The sequence below is a fragment of the Mustela nigripes genome, chromosome 6 (assembly GCF_022355385.1).
Source record: "Mustela nigripes isolate SB6536 chromosome 6, MUSNIG.SB6536, whole genome shotgun sequence".
Lineage (NCBI taxonomy): Eukaryota > Metazoa > Chordata > Mammalia > Carnivora > Mustelidae > Mustela > Mustela nigripes.
Window position 1 is genome coordinate 62,912,475 of NC_081562.1, and position 15,841 is coordinate 62,928,315.

General features: G+C 39.7%; 1 protein-coding gene across 1 annotated transcript in view; it reads left to right on the plus strand.

Moving 5' to 3' along the window:
* PDE3A (phosphodiesterase 3A) overlaps positions 1–15,841 on the plus strand; it is a 314,549-nt gene that overhangs the window by 269,009 nt on the left and 29,699 nt on the right. Inside the window, exons 6-8 of the mRNA XM_059402688.1 lie at positions 8,118–8,337; positions 11,939–12,024; positions 15,452–15,606. Of these exons, the coding sequence (XP_059258671.1) occupies positions 8,118–8,337; positions 11,939–12,024; positions 15,452–15,606 (461 nt within the window). The remainder of the gene's footprint in view (positions 1–8,117; positions 8,338–11,938; positions 12,025–15,451; positions 15,607–15,841) is intronic.

A 15,841-nucleotide genomic window follows, 5' to 3' on the forward strand; every position in this document is an offset into this window, starting at 1 on the left:
ACACCACTATGTAAGTTTAAGGCATACCACAAGATGGTTTGATTTCCATATATTGTGAAATTATTGCCACCATATGTTGAAACAACATCCATCTTCTCGTTATAGACACAATGAAAAGAAAGACAAGAAAAAAGAAAAAATGTTCTTCTTGTGATTGGAACTCACACAGTTTATACTCTCAACAAATCTTTATATCGTCCAACAGTGTTAGCTACAGTCATCATGTTGGACATATATCCCTAATTGTTTTTTATCTTATAACTGAAAGTTGGTGTCTTTTGATTCCTTTCCTCTGATGCCCTGTCTTCCCACCCCATGTCTCTGGTAACCACAAGTCTGATCTGTTTTTCTGTGAGTCTGGTGTTTTGTTTTTGTTTTAAAGCTTCTACATATAAGTGAGAACACACAGTGTTTGTCTCTTATTTCACTTAGCATATGCGTTCAAGGTCCAACCATGTTGCTGCCATTGCTAGGATTTCCTTCTTTTTTGTGGCTGACTGATATTTCATTATATAGATGTGTGTGTGTATACAAAATCTATGTGTGCATATAAAACAGCTTATTTATCCACTCATCCATTGATGTTCACTTGGGTTGTTTCCATGTCTTGGCTATTGTAAATAATACTGCAACGAATATGTGGCATTTTTTTTTTAAGTTAATGTTTTCATTTCCTTCAGCTATATTTCCAGAAGTAGAATTGCTGGATATTATGGAAGTTCTATTTTTAATTTTTTAAGGATCCCCCATACTGTTTTCCACAGTGGCTACACCAATTTACATTCTCATCAACAGTGCACTAGAGTTCCCTTTTCTCCACATCTATGCCAGCACTTCTTTCATGTCTTTTTAATGGTGGCCATTCTAACAGGCATGGGGTGATTATCTCATCGTGGTTTGAATTGCATTTCCCTGATGCCTAGCGATGTTGAACGTGTTTTCATGTACCCATTGACCTTTCATATATCTTCTTTGCTAAAATGTTTATTCAAATACCCATTTCTTAATTGACTTGTTTGTTTGCTAATGAGTTATATGATTTCCTCATATATTTTGGATATAGCCTCTTATTAGATGTATGGTTTGCAAATATTTTTTCCCATTCCATAGTTTCTCTTTTCACTTTATTGATTGCTTCGTTTGCTGTGCAGAAGCTTTTTAGTTTCTAGTTCCACTTATTCATGTTTTGATCGTATTGCTTATACTTTAAATGTCCTGTTCAACAAATCATTACCAAAACCCGTGTAACTTTTCAGAGAACCAGCTCTGTTTGATTAATCTTTTCTGTAGTTTTCCTTTTCTCTACTTGATTTGTTTCTGCTCTGTATTATTTCCTTTATTTTGCTAACTTTGAGTTCAGTTTGTTCTTTATCTAGTTCCTAAGATGTAGATTTAGCTTTTTTATTTGGGATCTTTCTTAATGTAGGCATTTGTGCTGTGAACTTGCCCATCAGAACTGCTTTTCCTGTAGTCCACAATTTCTGTTATCTTGTGTTTCCTTTTGTCCAAAGAAACTTTTTTATTTTCTTTCTCATTTTTTTCTTTGATCCATTGGTTGTTCAGGAAGCTATTGTTTAATCGTCCTGCGTTTGTGAATTTTCCAGTTTTCCTCTTGTTACTGATTTCTAGGTTTGTGTCCTTGTGGTCAGAGAAGATATTTGGTATGACTTCAGTCTTCTTGAATTTGCCAAGACTCGTTTTGTGGCCTCTCATGGTCTGTCCTAGAAAATGTTCTCTGTGTGCTTGAGATGAATGTGTATTCTGCTGTTGTTGGGTAGACTATTCTGTATATGTCTCTTGGGTCCGTTTGCTCTGTAGTGTTGTGTAAATTTGTTGTGTCCATATTGATTCTCTCTCTGGATCATTTATCTATTGTGGACAGTGGGGAATTAAGTCCCCAGCTATCACCGCATTACCTTTTATTTCTTCTTATAGCTCTGTTAGTTTTTTGCTTTATGTATGTAGGCGTTCCACTGTGGGGTGCATAAATATTCATAATTGTTATATCTTCTTGCTATAATGATCCTTTTCTCATTGTAGATATTCTTTGTTCTTTTTATCATTTTTAGTTTAAAGTCTATTTTATTTCCTAGAAGTATTGCTACTCCTGTTTTTTCTGGGTTAACATTTCCTTGAAATATCTTTTTTCTTCCCTTTCAGTCTATTGTGTCTTTCAGGCTAAAGTGAGTCTCTTTATTTATTTTTTAAAATTTATTTATTTGACAGACAAAGATCACAGGTAGGCAGAGAGGCAGATGGGGGGGGCAGGCTCCCCACCCAGCAGAGAGCCCAATGTGGGGCTCCATCCCAGGACCCTGAGATGATGACCTGAGCTGAAGGCAGAGGCTTTAATCCACTGAGCCACCCAGGTGCCCCTAAAGTGAGTCTCTTTAAGACAGCATGTTGTTGGATCTTTTTTTTTTTTTTTAATCCTCTCAGCCATTCTGTGTCTTTTAATTGGAGATTTTAATCTGTTTACATTTAAAGCATTTATTGAGAGGTGGGAACTTTCTCATGACATTTTTATTCATTGCTTTCTGGTTGGTCTGTAGATGTGTTGTTCCTGCTGGTGGTATCATATTTACCTGATTTTTTTGTGATCTTGATATCTTATGTTGGTATCTAGGCATCTGAGTAACCAGGTTTCTGTTCCAGACTTTGCAGAGACCCTTCCAACCCCAGTCAGCTCAGTTTGTTTCTGCGCATGCCTCCTCATAATGTCCTTGGGCAGTAGGGCCCACCCTTGTGTCTATTTTTGCATGAGGCAAATGGTCGAACTCTGAGGATGGAGTGAGGAGATGTGCCACTGGCTGAGAACAGTTGGACGGGACTGCTGGCTTGGTTCCCTACCCAAGTGAAACTGTAGGGTCGGCTCCGCAGTGCTTTGATTCTCTGGTCAGGCTTACCAAATGGTCAGGACTGGTACTGTATTCAGTAATAGCAGGGTTATGAATCCATCCCTGCTCTGGCAGGGACCCAAAACCTGTGCAGCTTCTTGTTTAGGGACCTGAATCAGGCTGGAGTGTGCATTGAATTCTCTGGTTCTCTGAGGCCATCAGTTTTGCTCTGAAGACGAGAGAACCCACAGGCTGTGCTCTCTGTTCATGTGCCATTGTACAAAAGGCTATTAATGCAGTTTTCCCAGTGCTCTGGTCAAACTATAGGTTGTGTCAGTACTGAGCAGGGCTCTAAATTAGATTCCCTGCCTGAGCACAGCAGGAGAAGCAGCCGGAAAGCCAACAGAGCTTGTTGTTTGTTGTCTTAATTCAAGCTGTCCCCATCCCAAGCTCTGGGACCAAACCGGGCTTTTTTCTGAAAGCCATCAGTTGTACCTGCCCATGGTTCAGCTCCAGTGCTGCTAGACCATGCAGCTTCCGGGAGCTGGTCAGTTGGGGCTAGAAGACAGTCTGCCCTGGGCAGGGTTCTGTCTCTGCCCCCTGCTTGGGGAGGAGAAGGGGTCACTCCAGCTACTTTGAGTTTCCCAGATAGGTTCTCCAGTTGACAGGCGCTGGGAGCTACGCTCAGCCTTCGCTGTGAATGAATCCCCCTGCTAGTGCATAGCACTGAGACTCTCCACACCCCGTACTGGCTTTGTTCCGGGGTGTTCCATGCTGCCACCCACCACTTGGCTCAAGGGTCCCTGGACCTCACTGCTTCTGGGAATTGTCACCAGTCCTTTTGGTGAGATGGAGCTGGGAGACACTCTCCGCAGTGAGTGAGGCTATGACTTACCTCCTTGCCTGGGCAAAGGCATATAGGGCTGACGAAACTCCTCGCTTAAGAATCTGAATCACGGGGCGCCTGTGTGGCTCAGTGGGTTAGCCCGCTGCCTTCGGCTCAGGTCATGATCTGAGGGTCCTGGGATCGAGTCCCGCATCGGGCTCTCTGCTCAGCAGGGAGACTGCTTCCCTCTCACTCTCTCTGTCTGCCTCTCTGCCTACTTGTGATCTCTGTCAAATAAATAAATAAAATCTTTAAAAAATAATAATAATCTGAATCACACAGATCTGTACCGACCAAGTTCACTGATCAGAGTGTTCAGTGTGTGCCTCCAGCTTGGTTCTGCAGATGAGCAATGCTGCTGGTTGAGATTACTATTTGGGCATTGCAGGTGTGAACTTGATCTGCCAAGATCTGTGTCCTGGTTGCTGCAAGCCCCTACCCCTTTATCCATCACGGTCAGATTCCCAGTGGTAGAGCCTTGCAAATGTCCCTGTAATCCCCATGGCACAGATCACAATAGAGGCTCCTTCAAAGCAACCCACAGTTCTGCAGGGGGTAAAGAGGGTGCTGGTTATCCTCTTAGGTTCTCTTTTCCTGCTGGAGAAACCAGAGGCTCAGGAGAGACTTCCCCACACAGTGTTGTGTTGGCTGGGGGTGCAGGAGTGGGGTCAAGTTGAGTCTCTTCTCTTGCCCTTCTAATGCAATTGGTCTTGGTCTCTGTGGTGCAGGGGCTTCAGCCTCACCCCCACGTTCAGGACTCTCTCCGTGTGTCTTGTTCTTGAGTAGTTGTTCTTTGTTCCTCTGAGGGAGAGCTAAGCCGAGCACATCCTTTGTTGCCATCTTGGTGATTGAGAGCACATACCCCTCTTTTTATAGCTGTTGCCAACACTCGTGCTTGTTAAAAGAGTTCAAAATAGTAGACGAACAGTATTACAGAAGCAAAGTGCTTTTCCTCCGTTACAAGGTTTATTTTAACTTTCATCCCAGGCACTAAGTTTGGAGTCTTAAGGTCTGCTATTTGTTTAAATTTAGTTAATCCATGAGTTCCAAGAACTCTAATCATCGAGGGGATTTTTAAATTTGTATTTAAGGGTGAATTGCTTCTCTCTGAGAATATCAGCTGGCAGCTATGAAGAATTAACAATGAAAAAAATCACTCCTCTCATAAATTGCCTTTAGAAAATATGTTGTGTTAAAACAGATACAGGTACTGTTCTCATAGGTTTTGCTATATTAAAAAGGTGATAGAAAACTTCAAAAAATTCAGTCAGCTATCCAAGTAATTAAAGAACTGCCTAAAGCAATGCCTATCAGAAGTTTCTTTTTCAAAATAAACAACAATTAAAGTCTTGCCTTGGCCTATCAGCATTCTACAGCCTTGTCCAGCAGCTTCTCTGGCCACATTCCCTGCCCCTCTCTTTCCCCTTTGCTAAGCTGCACCCACACTGACCTCCTAACCCTCTAACACCCCCCAGGTAGGTCCCTCTTTCTGGAACATGCTTCCTCCAATACTTGTCTAAATATCTTTCTTACTTCACCAGGCCTCTGCTCAAATTTTACCCCTAGAGCCTCTCTGTTTCTCTGTTCTATATTCTCTACATTATTTTTCTTTAGATCACTTATAACTACCTGGGTTTCTTTTCTTTCTTTTTTATTTTTAGTTTATATTCAATTAGCCAACATATAGTACATCCTTAGTTTCAGATGTAGTGTTCAATACTTCATTGATTGCGTATAACATCCAGTGCTCATCACATCCCATGCCTCCTTAAGGCCCATCACCCGGTTACCGCATCCCCCACCCACCTCCCTTTCCACAACCCTCAGTTTGTTTCCTGGAGTCCAGAGTCTCTCATGGGTTTCATGGGTTGTCTCCCTTTCTGATTTCTTCCCATTCAGTTCTCCCTGCCTTCCCGTATGGCCCTCTGCACTATTCCTTATGTTCCACACATGAATGAGACCATATGGTAATTGTCCTTCTCTGCCTGACCTATTTCACTCAGCATAATCCCTTCCAGTTCCATCCAGGTCCATGCAAATGGTGGGCATTCATCCTTTTTGAAGGCTGAGGTATATTCCGTTGGACATCTTTCTTTTTATCCTTCCTTCTCCTCCTTCTTTCTCTTTTTTCTTCATTTTCCTCCTCTTACACCTCTTTTTAAAATTTCTGACTCTTCCAAGAGAATGGAAGCTCCATGATTTCAGGGAATGTGTTGCTGTTCTTCACTACGCCATCCTTAGTCTCTGGAAGGGGCACACAGTCAGTGTTTGTTGAGCAAACGATCATTACTCCTTAGTCTCTAGAAGGGGCACACAGTCAGTGTTTGTTGAGCAAACCGATCATGACTCTGTGCAGATACTTTGTTTATACCACATCGCACCCCCGGCCTACTCCTTAATGTTTATTCCGCTTTCCTAAGATTATCTGAAAATTCAGTTGGCCATAATCTAACAAACAAGTCTGAATTTAACTAGCCCTTTCCAACCTTTTTCCATCAGAGCATGTTGTTTTATTTGTGAAATGATATGTATGAATGCAATAATGTTACAGGGCAGTGGAGAGATGGGAAAAGATTTAAAGCTTGATGAAAATTTTATTTCCTTCATTTTGTAAAATTATAAAATCTCATCGTAAAATATTAGAAATAATATTAAAAATTAAATTTATCCTGAAGCTTCCAAATAAAATATTTATTCAAAAGAAGTTATAACCATTAGTACTTCACAGGACACCTGTAACCCACTTTGTTACACACAATAATAGGTTCTTTGGAAAACTGAGTTTAGAATTTAGTGGGATTTTGTTTGTTTTGCTTTGGGGGCTTTTTGGGGGGGGCTGTTTAGGACATTATGTACTATGCAGGTTTGTCAGTATCTTTGGTAAAAGAGCTAAATCTTTTCAATAGAAATAGAAATTTTTTAAAAAACCATTAGCTGTGTCATTACAAAGTGCAGTACAAATGCTGCCTAGCAGATGATAGACTTCTCTTCCTCCTTGGACAGTCTCTGAGAGCAGTATGGCCTAAAACAACTTTCACTAAGAACAGCTGGGCTCACTCCATATTCTCCCACTTATTAGCGCTGTGACCCTAGGAAGGTTCTTTAACGTCTGCGTCTGAGTTGTTTCCTTTACCAGTGAAGGGAAGGGATTGGTCTTGCCATCGGGAATCAAAAATACACATATTGAGCAAACAGGAGTAGGAGGGCTGTCGACCTCCAGACTTCTCAAAGAAAGAGCAGGGTTTCTCATCTGGTGCAACAAAATGAAAGAAAGTAGGGTGTCAGCAAGAAATGTAAAAATTGCAAAAGCCCTTCAGCAAGCTTCATATTCCTTTCCGTGGACCGGAAAATCTTTGGGTGTCACAAATAAAACTTGTGAGAGAACTGGACGTTGGAAGCAAACCCAGCTGCCTGTTCCCCACACGGATCATCCGGTGATGGGGGAGCTGCTGGCTGTGTGCTTTCCCAGCGGCAAGAAACAGAAAACAACGAATTATTTCATTCCATTTGCCTTACAGTAGGTTGTTGTGCCCCCCCCCCCCCCCCCCAGTGCTGAAAAACTGTGAGCAGATGGCTATTCTGAAGATAGGGCTCTCCTCAGATTTAAGGCGGGCTGCCTTGTGTGTTTGGGAGAGTGGAACTTCAGAAGATCTCGTCCTTCAGAAGATCGGCACTTTGAAATCTAAGCCAGTTTTCTGTAAAATTTTCACAATCGAGAGTAAACACAGTTTGGCACAGACACCAATACTTAAAATTTGGGCTTGAGACCTATTGTTTAATCGGAAACGGATCATCTTAGGTTTTTCAATGTTTTCTTCGGGAATGACTCTGATCAGAGTCCTGTTCCACACAAATAAGGTAGTTTTACTGAAAATGTCAATGGCTCATAAAGTTAATTGCCTTTCAAAAAAATCTGTCTTCTTTGTGTATTCTAAGCATCAAATACCTGCCAAAGTCGGCTCCAGATAAGTTAATGTTTAAAACAATAGCAGATCCTGTGACTGCTAAAAATTTCACAACCTAGGAGAAGACAAACACATGAAGAAATTTTAATTATTATCATTAGGTCCGAATGACAAGAAGAACCAAAAATGGGAGGAGAAAATAATATCCTTCTGTCCTGAAGTTATTCCAGGACACCAAGGCTTCAACTGGATTTGCCAACATTGCCACTGAATTTTTAATGATGATTCATCCTTTGCCTTTCACACGGTGGAGACGCCCCACTGTACACCTTGTCTCCAGATGGGGTCAGAGAGGGCCAGCTCCCCAGTCTGAGTGCTCACGTGATCCTGGTGGAGTCACTGGGGGTATGAGGTGGAGTTTAAGAGTTGCGATTTTTAATTTCAAAAAAATTTTTGATTTCGGGATTTAAAGACTCTTTTTCTTTCTAGGTGCCCTAGCTAAAATTTCACCTCTTTCATCGCCCTGTTCCTCACCTCCCCAAGGGACTCCTGCCAGCAGCCCAGTCAGCAAAATTTCTGCAGTGCGGTTTCCAGATTCTGCCAACACAACTGCCAGGCTGGGCCTGGGTTCTCACAGGGCATTAACTTATACTCAGAGTGCCCCCGACCTGTCTCCTCAGATCCTCCCTCCACCTGTTATATGTAGCAGGTAAGGCTTTTACATTGTTAACTGGAGGTTCACCCGTCCGAAAACTCTTATTAGTGTTCCTCACCAGTCCACACAGTTCTGTGTAGGTTTGCCAAAGAAGTTGACATGAGAGTAAGGATAGGTTAATGTTTCTGTTGAACAGAAACTTGATTTTTCCATGGTTTCCTGTGAATAGAAATAGAGTCCCTAGAGTCCATACAGCTAACCTTGGAGGTGATAGAAAATAAGTAGTTGTGTATTTCCTCTGCTTACTAATGGAGAATGCATAAAGCATATAATTAAAAAATCGTATCAGGTGATTTAATATATTATGTTGGAATATTTTTTACTTGCTCTTCAAGGAGGATTTTATCTCCATTTAAAGGGTATATTCGGTTTGCAATCCCCACTTTAAAAATGTGCAGATAGGGGTGCCTGGCTGGCTCAGAAAAGCATGCAGCTCTTGATCTCAGGGTTGTGAGTTTGAGCCCCACGTTGGGTGTAGAGATTACTTAAAAATCTTAAAATAAATAAGTAAATAAATGAATACATAAATAAAAATGCTCAGCAAACACATGGCACATTATGGTTGGACTGAAATGGGTCTCTGAAGGCAGTTAAACAATTGGCTTGTACTGCTCTATCATTTTTTTTTTTAGATTTTATTTATTTATTTGTCAGAGAGAAAGAGAGAGAGAGCAAGCGAGCACAGGCAGACAGAGTGGCAGAGGGAGAAGCAGGCTCCCTGGGGAGCAAGGAGCCCGATGTGGGACTCGATCCCAGGGATCATGACCTGAGCCGAAGGCAGCCGCTTAACCAACTGAGCCACCCAGGCGTCCCTGCTCCATCATTTTTAAATAGAATTGCAAATAGGAAGCATTGTCTTTTCACAGAAGATAAGAAAAAAAGCTTCACATGGCAAGAATAATTATTTTGACAACATGGCCATGGAGAAGGAATTACCTCCTCTTACTGATTACTGTATTGTTGTTCTCTGGTAATAGCTTCATCTTGAAGGATGGAATTACACTAGTATTACAATAATACTAGTACATAATAATTACTAGTAATATAACTAGTAATAATAACTAGTAATAATAATTACAATAATACAATAGTATTACACTATTCTTTTAACTCGAAGAGTTAAGTGCTTTTGTGCTAAGTGTAGTCATGAGAGTGCCTTGAACGAAATGCTATTTCTTTGCTGAGGTTAATGAGGATAACCATTTGGAGTAATGAGTTTACATACTGGTCATCTAATATCACCTATTAGTTCTCAGACCTAGATTTGATTACTATATTCTGTTTTAAACTTCACAGATTTCATTTTCAGATCATTTAGTCATGAACTCTAAATCAATGCTCTTTTTTCTAATCTTTATATATACTTGTTTTCTCTTTACAGATATTTTAAAAGGGGAAATCATTTTTGTTAGTTTATTTGTCTAGGAGTAGAAAATTAATTTACCATCCCAAAGTTACTCTGTGACCCTCTCTATGAGACTTTTTTTAATAAAATAATTTCTGTGGAATATTAATCCCATCTCCCCCTTCCCCCCCCACACACAAACCATGATCTGCTATAAAACACATACCATATTTCCCTTGGTGATTCACAGCACACATCACTTTATTAAAAGCTCTGAGAAGTCCTGCAAAAAGCAAACCTCTTGGTTTTTGGCTCAGGTAGCCTTTTCTGAATTTATCTGACCACAGAACCAATTTATTTAGGTTAACACAAAGTAATTGCCCATGGAGCTAGTCTATGGTGGACCATCCTTAGGAAACATGTTTTTGTGCTATGCGTTGCAAGCCAAGATGTAGCTCAATGGAGTGATTGACATCAAGGACATCTGCTCCCAGCATTTCTAGGGAGACTCTCCCACTGTGGGCTCCAAACATGTGGGAAATAAGTCGCCTAAAGAAAGCAGAGATGTTCCAAAAAGATCTATCACTTGCATAGCTTTTCTCCTCATGGTCTATTTTTTGTACTCTTAGAGAATGTAATGGATTTTTATAAAAGAAGTTTTGGAGAAAAACAAGAGAATTTCACTGCCGACTTGTTCGGTAATGTTTATAAATCCAGTAGTGTGTCTTTTATTTGTTTGGGCTTTATAAATCTGTAATTCAAACCACGTTCTATTATTGCCTTCAAGGCAGCCACCCATGTAGGCACAGAGAGCTCCAGAAACACACGACTAATTATTGTGGTTTCCCTTGCTGAACTCGAAGGGTTTGGCATTGAATCCCAGTCTTTTGGCTGCTGTAATGTCTATGCAACAAGCTGTTTTTTTGGCATAAGAGGTAGTATATTTGAGCTACTAATTTAAGTGCTCCTTTTAAGTATTATCTTGCAATGAAAATTCTTAAAACTAATAAACCCTCCATTTACCAAGTGTCACCCAAGAATGTAAGCCCATCATTTGTATCTGCTTTCTTTTTTCTTTGGTCTGTCATTTTCTTTTGATTCCCTAAATCAAAGTGATAGGGTCTCATAATTAGAAATATTTTTGCATGGGATGCTTCCCTATTTATGTTTAAGGCTTGAAAATAAATTTGCTTTGGATGAAAATAATCTCTAACTGGCAGATGCTTAGATCTACAACACACATATACAAGCACAATTGAGGGAAAATAAAAGTGATGAGACCTTTAGTAAATTATAAACCATTCCTCTTTTCCTTTTAGAGTGAGTACTCGTGGTTAAATAACAAACAAAAACCCTCTGAGACCGTTTGTAATATTAGGCAGAAGAAAAGAACCCTGGAGCAAAAGGCAGAATTAAAGTCTAACCATGGAGTTTCTGAACAAGATAAGTGAGAGAAGAAACTTGCCAGGCTATTTGTGGAGTTACTTTTTAATTTTTAAAGCAGTCAAAACTGTTGAGAAAACAAAAGTATCCCACCTTCTCCAATGTCCTCTGTTAAAGAGCCAGGACTATGCAGATGCTCATTTTTCTAGATTACTCACAGTGTACACCCTTGGCCTGTTTTTCTCAGCTAGCATTTGTGCAGCCAATTTTCCACTCCCTCTCTATCACAATGTACCTCTACTTTGTTCCTTTCCTTTGGGCTTTAGCAGGTGACTGATCGGTCTTAAAAAAGGAATTAATTTTTATTTTGTGGCAGAAAAGAAAATTAGCATACTGTCTTTCTATTTCCACATATGCAATCTTAAAGGGCTCTTTGGGCATAAAATGTCTTAACCCATAGAAATAAATCTACTGATGAGGCTTTTAGTCAGGTGCAAAAGGTATGCATTGGGGAAGATATTTTTGACTAAATATGCCTCAGCACCTCCAAAGTCACTACTATGAGCAGGTAGCAGATTGTCCTAGGAGTCTCTAAGTAATGTTTAACAAAAGTGGTTTCAAATGTGGTCTAGGCTGTGGAGGAGGATGGGTGTTGAGTGAAGCTTCTGATCCTTTAGAATGATCACACTCTTGCTAAAAAGAAAACAGTCTATCAGCATCTATGTGTAAAGCAAAGCAATTTTTTTAAATCAAATAAGTGGAAAGTAGAAATATTTGATTATCTGTCTTCATGTGTATGTATACGGTGTGTGCCTGTGATTTTTTGAAAAGAGAGAATATACTTAAAGCTGTTGCACTGTTTCTCAGCTGTGGCAGACCGTATCCCCAAGGGAATCCTGCAGACGGGCCCCTGGAGGGGAGCAGTGGAGCCATTCGGACACCAAGCAGAACAGGTAATTCTCTGTTTGCATTCTGTTCCTCAACATGGAAATCACTTGTGTTTTTACCCCTCTGATCTAAAAGGTAACATATGTTTCTGATTTTTTTATTTATTTTTAAAGATCTTATTTATTTGAGAGAGAGAGAGAATGTGAGAGAGAGCATGAGAGGATCAGAGGGAGAAGGAGACTCCCTGCTGAGCAGGGAGCCCCATGTGGGACTCAATCCCAGGACTCCAGTATCATGACCTGAGCCAAAGGCTGATGCCCAACTGACTGAGCCACCCAGGGTGCTCCTTTTTCTGAGTTTTTAGATGACAAATGTAAAAAGACAGTGAAGGAAAGCAAAATCATCCCTAATCCTACTACCTAAGTTCAGCATGGATATGATTTTGTTCAAAATTGATTTGAATACCTATACACAAATATATATATATATATATTTAAATTAGATGTCATTTTATATAATACATAGAACTATATGGTTCTATTCTATTCATAGAACTATATAGAACTATTATCTTGGACACTGGAAGCTTGTCCATTCTAGGATACTCTGGAGGTCTCTGTTGCAGACTGAGAAAATACCCTGTTGAGATCACTATAAGTATACAAAAATGCTGTTTCTTGAGGCAGTATCATGGTGAGGTTAAGAACACAGGCAATGGATCCTGGTTTTATCCTATTCAGCTGCCTACTACTTTATAATCTCTGTGCCTCAGTTCCTGCATACGTAGATGGGGATAATAATAGCACCTCCCTAACAGGATTATTGTAAGAGCTAAATTATTTGGAACATGTAACAAAAACACCAATTCTGAAAGATAGATGCACTTATATGTTTACTGCAGCATTATTTACTAGAGCCAAGATAATGGAAGATACCTAATACATGATGGAATATTACTCAGCCATTAAAAAGAATGAAATCGTGCCATCTGTGACAACACGGATGGGCCTAGAGGGCTTTACACTAAGTGAAATAAGTCAGACAGAGAAAGAGGAATACCCTATCATTTCATCTATACGTGAAGGCAAGAAAACAAACAAACAGGAACAAACTTGTAAAAGTGCAGTTAGAGGAAGGGAATTAAGAAGTACAGGCTTACAGTTATAAAATAAATAAGTCATGGGGATGAAAGGAAGAGCAGAGGGAATATAGTCAGTAGTATTGTAATAACTATATGTTAGCTACCCTTACTGGAAGTATTGCATAATATATATAATTGTTGAATCACTATGTTGTATGCCTGAAATTAACATAATATTGTATGTCAACTATACTTCAATTTTTAAAAATCACTTAAGGACTTATAGTATCTAGGTCACTGTAAATAGTTCATGTTTGCTGCCATTACTATGATGATTAGTATTTTATTTTTATTGATGCAACTGTAGGGACTTTATTTTGTTAATGCTGAAAGATTACAAGGTAAGAAAAAACCTGGCCTCTCTGGATTGCAGACTTGAGGGTGATAAAGCTATGTAATAATTCTTAATTATGTAATTCAGCATCTATTGACATATACTCAATAAATTTTGGTTATTTGCCTATGAAAATGGCAATGTACAAAGGTCAGGAGACATGGGCAAGGAAGACTCAAAAGGAACATTTTTTCTGATATTGTAGCATTCTGAAGACTCAGAATATTCCCTTCCTTATGTCCCTGATCATCTTTGAATCTTCTGAGTCAGATACAATAGGGGGAGTATTTCTTTATCACCTTTGTTGTTTCACATGGAACTATGGCCTTGGAGCGTTCTTCACTTTTTTTCCTACAAATTCGGGGATTGAAACTTGGCAAGTTCATCTTCATACTGTGTCTCATTCTTACATAGAACAAGTTGCACGAGAAAGTTGGAAGAAAAAGGGGTCTTTGGAAAAGTTCTACGAGATACTCTTGATGGCACTAGGCTACATAACAAAAGACATTATTCACTAGCAACTTAAGAAAAATTGGATAGTCAATGTATGAGGACATACAATAGTCCTAGAAATACCCAGAGCAACTGAGAAAGAAGAACAAAGTTAGAGGAAATCCATTACCTGACTTCAAGACTTCAGTTGTAGTAATCAAGATAGTGTGGTGCAAGCTTGAGGATCAGCAGATAGATCCAATAGAATAGAATGGAAATCCCCAAATTAAAAAGCCCCATTCAATTTTCAACGGAGATGCCAGAGCATTCCAGTAGAGTTGGAAAAAGTGAATTTCACCCCCTACTTAACACCGTATGAAACATCATCCTCGATGGAGCATAGACCTAAATGTAAAAGCTAAAACAGTAAAGCTTCTGAAAGCAAATAGGTTCGTGCCTTAGGGGAAGGCAAAGATTGCATAGGAATCCTAGTGAAAACCCTATAGGAAAAAAAAAAAAAGCTTGACTTTATCAAAAGTAAAGAATGTAGGAACTAGAGTCCTATTTCGTGAGTTCAAATTCATGTGGCAAAATTTACTAGCTGTATGCCTTCAACAATTTACTTATCCTTTCTGTGCCTCAGTTTCCTTTCTGCATGTGAGGACATCAGAAACGTGGTGATGTGCAATAATAACCAGCCTCATAGGATTGTGTACTTTTAAATGGGTTAGACAAATGAAGCGCTTTCGGTGGTATCCAGCACATGGCATTCACCTACTGAACCATTCAGGCACTTACTCAGCCATGAGAAACTTTTTTTGAGGTCATTGCCCCAAAAGCCTGTTCTACAGATACTTGATAGTACCTGACTGGGCCTCTAGTTAGTGTAGTTTAATGCTGACTGAAATGGGAGACAATGGAAGACATAGGGAAGGAAGAAAGCCACAGATTCCTAGGGATCAAGATTGGATACAGGGGATCTCCTAGTTCCTTAAGTACATGCTAGCTATTATTCCATGTCCTACAGACCACTTAGTGCTTGGGTGTCTACTACTTCTTCCCATGTGCCCATTCTAGACTTAGCTACTCGGTGGCTTTGTGTGTTGGGTGAATGCATAAAGGAAAAAGAAATACAAAGTTATGGAAGTATAAACTGCTGATCTAAGCATTGTTATGGAGGAATTATTGAATGTCCTAAAATCACAGATCATAATTCTATCTATTTCATTGGGTTACAAAATGTTTACCTTTTCTGGGCACCTGGGTGGCTCAATTGGTTGAGCATCTGTTTTTTCAGCTCAGGTCAGCTCAGGAGTCCCTGGATTGAACCCCACGTTGGGCTCCTTGCTTGGAGGGGAGCCTACTTCTCCCTTTCCTTTTGCTAATAAATAAATAAAAATCTTTTTTTTTTTTTTTTTTAAGTACATTTTCCCAGCTTATGATCTTACATTCTTGGTGTGTAAGCTCATGAAAGCAATGTCCCTAAGCATGGTATTTGCCATGTGCATTTTAGGAATATTCACTCAAATGGGACCCCTGTGTCCATTTGCAAGTTTCCTAATAAGCTGCTCTCTTTCCATTACAGATGACACTACTCAAGTTACCTCTGATTATGAAACCAACAACAACAGTGACAGCAGTGATATTGTACAGAATGAAGATGAGACTGACTGCCTGAGAGAGCCTCGGAGGAAAGCTTCTGCTTGTGCTCCCTATGCGCCTGAGGCCATGATATTCCTGGTAGTCCCATATCACTTTGCTCATTCCTTTACTTAAGAAATTGCATGTCTTCTATGACATGTTTTCTATGACAGAATTGACTTAGGAATAGATTTACAAATCTCTCTCTTTTGGATCATACATGCCTTGTAACCATACCCCTGTGTATCAATATAATTTTTCCTTATCCAAGTTTTCTTGATCTCTTTATTGTTCTTATTTAATGATTTAAAAAATGCAAGTATTCATCTCCAGA